The 11,361-nt window shown below is 39.5% G+C and overlaps 1 protein-coding gene across 2 annotated transcripts; it reads right to left on the bottom strand.

The window, feature by feature from the left end:
* Positions 1-46: 46 nt before the first annotated feature.
* trim2b (tripartite motif containing 2b) lies at positions 47-11,183 on the bottom strand. Of its 2 annotated transcripts, none has more exons than XM_081701210.1 (12): positions 11,005-11,183; positions 8,173-8,313; positions 7,577-7,722; positions 6,716-6,867; positions 6,276-6,459; positions 5,290-6,052; positions 4,318-4,418; positions 3,676-3,843; positions 3,020-3,188; positions 2,816-2,886; positions 2,218-2,358; positions 47-1,926 (listed from the first exon to the last, which is right to left on the bottom strand). In XM_081701210.1, exons 3-12 carry the CDS (start codon positions 7,682-7,684, stop codon positions 1,774-1,776), a joined length of 2,010 nt encoding a protein of 669 aa, XP_081557336.1. In that variant the 5' UTR covers positions 7,685-7,722; positions 8,173-8,313; positions 11,005-11,183; the 3' UTR covers positions 47-1,773. The 2 variants fall into 2 exon arrangements, with proteins under 2 accessions (XP_081557336.1, XP_026861945.1); XM_027006144.3 differs by having other exon boundaries at positions 6,276-6,456; positions 11,005-11,182.
* Positions 11,184-11,361: the final 178 nt, after the last annotated feature.

Below are 11,361 nucleotides of genomic sequence, written 5' to 3'. Positions count from 1 at the left end.
TATTTGTTGTCTGACACATTTGTATACTAGAAAAGAACCTCAAAGATTTTTGCAGTCAATTTTTTTAATGTGTTTCACCATCATGATGATATTCGTTATTGATAAGGTGATACCAACATTAGAAATCCAAGCAGGCATATTGTTGGCTTTAAACTGTAAACAAGCATACCCTAATCAGGTGATGAAAGGAAATTAGTAATTTGGTTCAGTACATTTCTATTAAAGGATAAAAGGAAAAATACAAATATCTTTTTTTTTTGCACAGGACATCAATATTCAAGGGAAATCTTATTTTGTCTAATAAACAAGATTCTTCATTAGTACAAATGAAATAATCAGTACAAGAGTAAAGAGTTAAACATGAACAAAACTGGAAAGCAATATGAAAAATGTAACAGCAAGAATTTAAAATGACCATCATGATACCTTTATTGTTGATGTAATTATAAGTACTATTGCCATTGAAATGCATCATGAACGAATGGAGCGGTGTTTAATATTCTATCATAATTAGTGTATAAAACATGCCTCTAAGAATCCCCACCATATTGATCAGAATGATGGATGGGCAAGCACTATTAAACCTGACATTAAACTGAAAAACTTAAATACAACTGGCCAAAAAAGAAAATTGACATTCTACAGGAAATGAAACTAGTGCAAACTGACCACGTTTTCCACTTTACTTTGAAACATTATTTAAAATAAATACATAAATATATATTTTTTCCCTTTTAAATATTTTAAATAAAAATATAGGCCCAATATTTGCTAATTAAGAGCTAGCATAATCCTAGAAGGAGTCAAGACAATAGTGTGTTGTGTGGATTTACTTGTAGGCTGGTAAACCTCCAAAATTTGTTATGACAAATTATTATAAATTTTAGTTTTGCATTTTTCAAATCTCTTGTTTTATGTATTGTATTAGGAGATGGAATGTGGAGAGGGAACCTGCAACCCTAATGAAATCACTGAGAAAAGCATCAGACCGTAATCATATGATGCTTACCTGCATCAGTTACACTTCTGTGGTTTGTATGTATGAATCAACTGATAGACTACTTTCAGGACTTATTTGGATAGTGTCTGCGAAGTGGTCTTGGGATGAATGCTTTGAAGAACTTTGGAAAGTGTTAGAACAGGCTCTACTGAAAGGTGTGTTTTGTCACTTTTTAAGAAAACCTCAAATCTCCAAAAAGGAATTTTAAGGGAAAGAAAAAAAAAGTACTTAAAATCTTTATTGAGATTTTATTCCAAGTAATTTTGTACCCTTTCTGTTTGTTCACTCTAACGGAATGATACCCGAAATGTGGAGGGCAGCGGATGTGTACAAATTGGATTAAAAAAACCTTATGGTAATGAAGTTACAAGATTTCCATATGGCAGCAGTTTATGTTGATCACGCACAGAGAGCAAGGCAGAACAGTGAAAGCAAGACATGCGTGACTCCCAAATATACCATAATGCTCTTTGTATGCTTTCACAGTCTTGGCTGCCCAAAACGCTATACCACAATGAAGTGGGTATTTGGCAAAGACTTCCAGAGGCTGCTAATTTCTTGATGAGAGATAGCCCGCCTAAATATTCTTTTGATAGTAGTCACAATAATGAAAGGTACTGTATCCAAGCCACAGAAGCCCATTCCAGCAAGAAGGAAGTGGTTAACATGGGGGGATGGGGGGCTAGGAGTATGGATACATTTGCAAATCAAGTGTAAGATCTAGACATGATATCCATGAAACATTGCCATGTGTCAGTAGTGTTACTCCCAAATCACTGAAGGTAGCGGTATACCTTGAAACAGTGATTCCCAGAGTCGGCCACCACAACATGGCCATCGGAAGTCAAGGCCAGACCTTGCGGCCCGTAAAGAGGATCCGCAGCCGTGTTGATGTAGGAGAGGAACGAGCCGCTGCCGTCAAACACCTGACACGACAGAGAGGGTTGGGTGAAAATGAAGCAAGACTTACACCGTCCACTTTCATCTAGAATCTTCCAGGTCAAACAAGTGAGCCCAGTACTTTAAAATCAGCAGTCTGTGTAACTGCTAATTTACCTTGTTGCTCAAGCATTTAACCAATAAAAAAAAAGATGCTCCCTCATGTGTTCCTAGTAAGGATTGAATTTCAGAAAAGGTCTTGTTTACTGTAGTCTGTGCTATCAAGATGAGAATCTACCTAAGATGACACTCTGTTGTCATTCCTGTAGGTTCCATACCTGTATGCGACTGTTTCCCCAGTCAGCTACAATGATGTTCCCGTTCACGTCCACCGCAACGCCTGTGGGAGCATTGAACTGGCCATTCCCCTCACCGTTTGAGCCAAACTTGAGCAGGAATTCCCCTTCAGCACTGAACACCTTAAAGGACAGAATTAAGGAAACCAGATGTCAAATCAGGACATAAAAAAGATGTGTCACAAATTATAGATGATATTAATATACATTTTAATATACATACAATAAATATGTCCTACACAGATGGTAATTTAGGAGTATCAGATAGAATATGAAAAGGTGACTGAATATGTTACTTAGTCTATATATAGTATATCTTTTCCAATAAGTGTTATTTGGTCAATGAATAATTTCTTACAAACAGGTTTTATAAACATTCAAAACTGTTTATGTACTTGTAAAGGGCCAGTGGTTAAGGTACTTGACTAGTAATCAGAAGATTATCAGTTCAATCCCCTGTTGGGCTTCTGAGCAAAGCCCTTAACCCTCAAGTTGTATTCACTTCTAACTGTAAGTCTCCTTGGATAAAAGTCTCAGCTAAATAATGTAAAGATAGCATCAAAGCATGCAACAACAGTACCTTGACTGAGTGATTATGGAAGTCTGTGACAATTATTTCATTATTGTTGTTCACTGCTGCAAAGTGAGGACCTGGGAAAATTAAGACATTGTATTGTATTTGTTGTCAAGTACTATTATTTGCCACAAATAATTAGAGCACATTCATGCTTACTACTCCTAAGATTTGCCATGCTTAGTCTTGTCAATTTGCGCCTGTCTTTACCTGCAAACTGTGTGTCCCCATTGCCTCTGCTGCCAAACTTTGTTACAAGTTTTCCACTGGGCTGGAAGATGAACACCATGCAAGCCTTGTTGTCCACGACAATAACGTGACCATTCTGATCTACGGATACACCTTTGGGACCCATTAGCCGTCCAGAGCCAAGTTTAGCCTACAATACAGAACAATATTACAAAACTGGGCCTAATGCAGAATAATGCACTGCTCAATTGTGAAAAAACACCCTTGTCACAAGGGTATGGGGATATGTTCTGGGTTCATGGTGTCATTTCCAGATGAAACAAGTATTTGAATGTAAATCAAAGACTAGTTGTGAAACAGTGGAAAAAGGTTGTTTTTTTTCAGTATGTAAACAGCTTTGAACAGTTAAAAATTGCTGTCAACTCATTTCACATTTGAAGCTTTTTCTTTGTATGCAGTTTCACAGAACAGCAGGGATATATTTATTTAGTTACAATGCTCATGATATTAGTGTGTAATCAAAAACAGAAGGATAAATGTATTTTTTGTGGTGCTAATCCTACAATACCAGTGGTCTGGGTTTGAAATTTACTTCAAATGCCTAAATGACATTCTACCATTATTTAGCATGTATGCTAACCCATTTAAGATAAATTGCTGTTTTTATATGCACTCACCTTGTATTTGCCATCGCTTGTGAAGATGCTAACCCACTTATTGTCATAGTCAGCAATGATGATGTCACCATTTGGATGCACAGCTACCCCAGTGGGCCTCTGCAGTTGCCCTGGTGATCGGCCGCGTACTCCAAATCGACTCTGAAACTCTCCCTGGTTGGAGAAGATCTGGACATACGAATATATATATTTTTAATCATTATTCAGTTTTCATTTTGAAATGCCACAGTAACAGACTACTAAGCAAAACTTATAGTGAAGTTCAAGATTTGTAGACTTGTGCACATTGAGGCAGTAAGGAAGGGAGTATGGTCAGATGTGCTGTTCATTCAGATTCCAGGTATGATATGAAGGTAACAAAGGTAAATGAGTGGAGGGCCAGACTTCTATACATACAAAATGTACATCAATGACTTACTCTGAAACTTATGCAAGGAGTACTGAACAATTAATACCTTTGAAAATAAAAGCAGAATATAGATGCTGGAATGATTTGAAATCTTTATCTCTTAGGATAGGATGGGATGTCCTCTGGGGCAAAATTATTACCCCAAGACATTAAAATGTTTGGTGACAAAGAATAGCATTTTTACCCACAGATGTGAACTGTTTTGAAGAATGAAAAAAGCAAGTTTGAATCACCTGCACACACTGATTATTACTGTCTGCAATCAGGATACTCTCTGATGAGGCTGCTACACCCTGTAGATTGGTAAACTCCCCTTTATTTCTTCCTTTTGTTCCTATAGAACAAATAGATCACAGAATAATGAGCAACTAGACTATAAGCACCTCACATATTAATTGTTATCTTAAAATGTCTCTTAAAGCATGAGGCAGCTTTGTAAAGTTTGCTACATTGACATATATATTCAGTTTGACAACAGAGCTACTTATATATGTGGAAATGGGGTTCAGAAAGCATTACAGTAAAAGTGTGTGATTGTTTGGGATTCCACTGACCACAGTTACCATTATGGTTGTTCTACATCTGATCCTACCTGGCTAGGTTGGGTCAAACTCCAGTGATCTACGGAGTGTATGAACACTAAGGCTAAGAATTTTGCTCTTATTAATTTGGCATCAACTCATACCTCAAACCAGAAAGAAACTGCAGGGCCAATAACTTAAGGCAGTGTCTGAGAGAAGTGGCACTGTTAGTCCACAAAACATGTGTGACTATATACACTTCAGACAAGGGTCATGAAATTAGCAGCATGTAGGTTATGTAAAAGCAAAATAGAAAACACATTTTTTAAGCAGCAGTATGTCTCAACTGAGACTAAAGAAGATACTTGGCAAGATCAATGGTCAAGACCAAGACAAGTCTGAGTCAACAGAAAAATGTCTGGTCTGAGTCTGGACTTGAGTCTTACTGCCCTAAGGTATAGACAGATACAGCTGTAAAGGCTCCATCCCCTCCCCAAAGCACCACAGATACAACTTTTATTTGTCTGTGATTGGTGCATGTAATTTGATTGATTGTCCATCGGTTATATCATGTGTTGTATTCTGAATTTGCCTTGTATAATTGCAATGATAAATAAAGTTGTATTGTATGGTATCCCCCAGTTGCAAGGAAAAGGAGCCAAACATTTTGATGGTTGTACTTACCAATTCTAAAGATGAGGTCATCCTCAATGGGGTTTACCTTCTTTTTAGGGGTGCTGAACAAGCTTCCTCCTCTCCGCACCCCTTTCTGTCGGCTCCTGCTGCCGGGAGATTTGGCACTGCGCCTCCTTGCTCCCCCATCACTGGAACCTGTGGAAGCAGCGTTGGCTCCTGAGGTGGTTGGAGGAGAGTCGTCTGGGGAGCTGGTCACCTTTAATCTGAAGGGGCTTCCTTTTATGTGCTGGTCATACAGCCTCAGTACCAAACTGAAGTCCCCTTCCTTGTGCAAGGTGTACAGAAACTCATAAGTCCCATTCTTGTGGTCCAGGATCTCTCCATCTGCAACACTGCCATCTGGCGTGTAGACCTCCGCTGAGATGACGGCGTTGCCCGACTTGCACAGGCCTCCAGACTTGTCTCTGGTGGTTATGATGACGGAAGCCGGATGGCCCACAACACACTGTTCCAAGCCATCACCAGAAGCTTCAGTCTGGCTGGCCACAGCGTTGGTGGTGATGATGGCCCCCAAGTTGTGAATGGACTTGCGAAGTCCATCAACCTCTATCATGAGCTCAAGCTGGTCATTCTCCTCGGGCTGGAGTGGAAGGCCCTGGCTGGCCAGCTCCCTCAGTCTCTCTCCAATGTCTTTGTGGGTCTGAAGAATATGAGCCTCACTGGCTCCCTCCAGAGCCTCTCCTGTAAGATTGCTGTTCCTGCAAATGACGGCTTCTTCTTTCAGAAGTGTGTCCAGCTGAGCCTGCAGTACCTGTAGAGAATACACAAATTAGAGAGCCTCACAAATTAGTAGATGAAATGTATACCAAGACACACTTACACAAACACATGAATGAACATATCAACCGAACAAATTAAACATTCGGTTCCACTATGTCCTGGAATCTCATATCATATCAGAAATGTCCTGTGTTTTATGTCTATGTTCCATTATACTATGCTTAGCATAATGCACCTGTGAATAACACACACACCTTATGTTTGAGTCCATATGTAACCTCTAACTCCATGAGCAAGACGCTCTTGCGTGTGTCCAGCGTCTTGTGCAGTTCACTGAAGGAGGAGTGGATATCCTCCTCTATCAAGCTCTTCTGAGAGCTCAGCTGCTGCAGGATATCCCTCAGTGTCTTTTGCGCATCCCTTATCTGGGGCAGCCTGCTCATTAGTTGGTAATCAAAAAGCTCACTTCAGTTGAGCAGTAACCAAAGTAATAACCAAACAACCATTTATATGAGTTCTATGCATGAAGAAATTAGCCAAATTTTGGTCAGTTATTTATTAATGGTTACTGCTATCATTAATAGATTTAATAATGTAACTGTCATTGAATCCTTACAATATTGTTGTTACATTAATGAGGACTATCACCCAAAATGATATCACCCAAATGAAATGGCTACATCTGTAGACAGACCTGTTTTTAGCAGCATCCAGTCTTGCATGCAAAGCTGAGCGCTGGTCATCTACAGCTTTTGTCAGTCCGTCGGTGGAGTGGCCTGCATGCTCCCCCACAATACAGTCCTCACACACAGGACTCTCGCATGGCAAACAGTACAGTGTTGAAACCTATAAAAACAATAGTAAACATTAAAATGAGCTTCAACTTCTTACATATTAAAGCATGTTATTCTCTAATGACTGTGATGTGTTCAGTAACTACTTCGAAACTAATATGAACTGTATGTAGTTACAAGAGTGAGGAGTGACAGGCTTGGACTATAAGGGGTTAAACCCACTTGAAGTGTAAGGGGTTAAATTGTGGTTAAGGTTAATGTCTACAACATGAGCATATAAAATCATTTTCTACTAACCAAAGTGTGAAACAGTTTGAATTGAATCAAGACATCATAAATTCACTATGGCGTAAATTTACTGTTTTAAGTGTTTTTTGTCTTTTCTATCAAAATCTAGTATCAAAATGGATTTAAAAAAACAATACAAATGTGTCATGTAGTTATTAGTATTTTCTTTAATCTGTCTTTTGCTCAGAGATTATCTTTTCAAAATGTTCTCAGACTTTTGGGGAAACTATTTTGTTTCTCTACCTGAATGCATGCCTTAGCTGAGTTCGGTCTATATTTCCAGAGGCATAAATATACTAATGTGAGAGAGAGACATTTTTTAATCAGCTAATTATTTGTGCCACATGTCAGTGTATATTTGTTTGTGTCTGCTTGTACTTTCTATATGTGTGAGGACATTTTGCTGGCCCATAAAAACATACATTGGGGGGTTTTACACGTGAATCTTTGTGTGTGTATGTGTGTGTTCCTACTTTTCCTTTGTGCTGAGAGCAAATTACTCCAGTTCCCTTCCCAGGCACAGCCTCCAGTACAGTACATTCCTCACTGCTGCTGTCAGGAGAACCTTGCTGCGCCTCCATGTGGTTGGAGGAGGAAACTGCACAGACTGCTATGGCAACTGCAGACAAAGAAGACAATTCTGAAATGAAGAGTAGAATGGAAGCTGCAGAAGCGACACTGTAGACAACCTCTAATACAGTGTTTTTCAATCCAGTCCTGAAGAGCTACTGCACGGTCCACATTTTTGCTCTAAACCAGCTCCCAATATTCCTGAAATAAGCACTGAGTGTTGTTAAGGGCTCTATATAAACAGAATAGGACCTGTATAAGAGCAAAAATGTGGACTTTCTGGTGAGTCCTGAGGATTGGGATGAGAAGCAGTGCTGTTATATATTATGCTTGATTGCAAGACAAAGAGAGTATCTGAGTCTTCTACTGTCAGTCAGTGTGAAAGTGTATCATATGACACAAAGCATGTAAGTGTTAGTTTGGAGTAAAATGAAATAAAGATGCAAAAAATTCAAATGATACACTGAACATATATGTTTGCATGATATATGTTTCTCACCTTTAAGATATGAATTGCAGAGTGTATGTTTGCACAAATGTTTGTAGCACAGGGAGACTAGGATGTGAATGTGAATTTAAAGTACTGAAGACAGAGAGCTGCAGAAACCAAGTAGAATCTTCCCTCATCTTACACTGGACCCTACAGAGAAGATGAAATAAATGGTCAGATAAAAGCATGCATACACACACACACACACACACACACACACACACACACACACACACACACACACACACACACACACACACACACACACACACACAGACACACACCAAAAGTAAAATGTTTATATCTTTGCATGGTCCACCATCTTGAGCACCACTGTTGAGCACCACCTTTTCACTTTGATTGCTCTTTTGAAAAAGGCCATAATCCCTAACCTAGTGTCAAAACAGACACAGAGGGACATTATGTTGCAGACAGTGACAGCAGAGCTAGCTAAGTGTTTTTCTTTTTCATCCCCACAGTTCAGCATTCTGCTGATGCAGAAGCTCACACTTTCACTCTTCCCCCACAACGTACACCCTGCCCCACCATACACACACACATTATAAGATGAAAGTAACCTATTTTATGTGCAGAGTCTTGTCATTTGTTTCTTAAGCTCTGAAAAATAATCTGTTCTCATTTCTTTTCTCACATTGTCCAAAAAGCTTTACATTCAAATCAAATCTTGAGGAATCTTTCAGCAGATCTATGGATTCTGGGAAATTACTCAAAAGTGTACATTATCATGGAACATTAACAATAGAACCACATTTTCAAATATGCTGAAAAACTGCCCATTAGCCAGATAGTGAGTCATAAATCTCATCAATAATTTAACCACAACCAAAGCCCTATTTATCCCAAAAGTAGCCACCATGTGACACTGAACATGCAGACACACACACACAAAGAACCAATGGGGGCAAGGGGCATCGACAATTGACATCTACCATCCAATGACAGCACTGATAATGGTTGAGATCAAGTGATGTGTTCATTCTTTAAGATAAAGCAATTATATATTGTGAGCAAATATTATATATTGTGAGCAAACTGCGACACTGAACTTCAGCTCCTAGTTATCCCTCATGTTCTATCATCTTGGTAGACAGCTGAAATAGATATAGTGTCAGCGGTAAAGTAACTCCATGGATATTTTCAGCGACACCTTCGGATTTAATTTAATTCCACTATTATCTGTGTTAACGGTGCAGCATTATTCAGAACCAATGAGACCAACCCCCAAGTACCATTAGGCACTGTTGCATCATGCTTACACAGGTACAAAAACAACAAAACTGGAATCTTTGGTACTAGACATGTAGCCAATGGATGAAACACAGTTCCAGTTTTCTGGTGCCAGAGGTTTGTATAGTGGAAAAATACCCTTAGTAATAGATTTACTTCAAAGTCTAACCAGAGGTTATATGACACATTTATAGACTCAAATCTCTTTGCTATAAGCAAACCTAAATGCAGTTTACAGAGGAACTAGCTGAAGCTTTTCTATGCCTGATTTTTCAAAGCACGGGTGTATTAGGAGCATGGTTAAAGTATACAGCCACACGAAATATTGATTATTTTGTCTAACATTTAAGCCAGCCACAACCATCTTCAATAGATTAGATTCAGTTAGATTCAGTTTCATATCTGATGGTTTTAGCGCTGAACGCCTTAAACTGCCAAATAGTGCATTTTCTCTTTATCACATGGGACAAACAGATTTACCAATGTGCGTCTCCACAGTGTCGCATTACATTGAGGATGTTTGGTGTTACAATTAGAGCTTTCTTTTGCCCTTTCAAAGATAACAGAAATTTAAAGGAGACTTCTGCAGAGACTTCATATTGTATAGTATGTGATGCTGAATCTACCTCCCAAATCTCTACTGCCTGCTTTAGAATCCACCCATGCACATGATCACACGAGTGCTTGTGAGCAGTCTGTCAGCTTCCACTTTAGCATACAGGCTACTGACAGTAGCATAAAAAGAAACATCTCTCTAGTGAGAGCACTGACAGTATTAAATAGCACCGGGGATCAGCAGTAATGAACGCACTGATTTAAAGGAAATTGGACATGGATTCATATAGTGATGAATATAAATAGTACATGTTTGTGAGGAGAGGTTTTGAAGAAAATTTAATCAAACAAAAGTACCTTCGCCCAGTTCAGTGCTTTCTAATCAAGCTAATGGCAGTAACTACAATTTAACAAGCCGAGAATAACTGCAGAGGCTTAAGTAAATCCAGACATGCTGCTTCATAAGATGATGACATTGGAAAAAATCTTATATCTTTATATATATATATATATATATATATATATATTGAAAATATATCCTGCCATTCCTGTCTGTCCCTGACATGTACATGGAAAAGCCACGCAGTTCTATTGAGAGGCACCAGTGAGCAATGAAACATTCATGTCAGACCACTGCAACATTTTAGACATAAATCCGATAAATGAATCAACATATTTTCAGTTCATTTAAGTCTAAATATATAACAGGAGGCTGCAGGTGTGCATCATGTGGCATTCCATGAAATACCTAATATAAGCTGGTAGCTGTCCAGGCAGAAATGCTAAACAGCAGCCAGGATATTTAATGTGGGGGCCTAGATGAGACCGCAGTATTAATCCCTTCAGCTTGACTGCGTGTGTGAGTATCCATCTCCTCTCCTCCACCTCCTCCCAATGCTCTTGCCCACCCCCAAGATTGCCTCCTGGGGGCAATATGGTGCGCGGATGTAGCGCAGGCTGCCACTGTATCCTTCTTCAGTTTTCTCTCATCTTTTCCTCCATGTACATGTGTGGGAGAAATAAATGGAACAGCCTTACCTTTTTTCCATAGCTTGTTTGGCTCAAAGGTGTCGATGGTGCAGAGGGTTGCTGCATGGACCTCAGACCGAGTCCCATATCCCTGACAGGAGGGGTGGAGGCCTGTTTCGCAGTTTGCGTCTCTGCTCCCACTCCCCTCCTCTCTACACCCCCCCTCCCCCAGATCCTTATGCACTACAGCGACAGAAGCGGATCACACAGTCAGCGACACCAACATGCCGGTGGAGGAGGAGCCCTTCCTCCAGGGTTGTGGCTAAGCAGCCAATCAGAGCACAGAAAGTCCAGGCTTATTGGTTCCTTCTGGAGTATGTATATGTGTGTGTATGTGTGTGTGTGTGTGTGTGTGTGTGTGTGTGT

This window comes from Electrophorus electricus, chromosome 18 (genome assembly GCF_041902795.1).
Source record: "Electrophorus electricus isolate QZ-2024a chromosome 18, ASM4190279v1, whole genome shotgun sequence".
NCBI classification, from domain to species: Eukaryota; Metazoa; Chordata; class Actinopteri; order Gymnotiformes; family Gymnotidae; genus Electrophorus; species Electrophorus electricus.
This window is presented reverse-complemented; position numbering and strand designations above follow the sequence as displayed.

Excerpts from the sequence above, each read along its gene's own strand:
- trim2b (XM_081701210.1), bottom strand. The coding sequence starts at position 7,684 with ATGGAGGCGCAGCAAGGTTCTCCTGACAGCAGCAGTGAGGAATGTACT. Across the intron at positions 6,053-6,275 it reads CATATGGACTCAAACATAAG|GTACTGCAGGCTCAGCTGGA; the intron begins GTGTGTGTGTTA and ends TATTCTCTACAG. Across the intron at positions 2,887-3,019 it reads TGGGGACACACAGTTTGCAG|GTCCTCACTTTGCAGCAGTG; the intron begins GTAAAGACAGGC and ends TAATTTTCCCAG.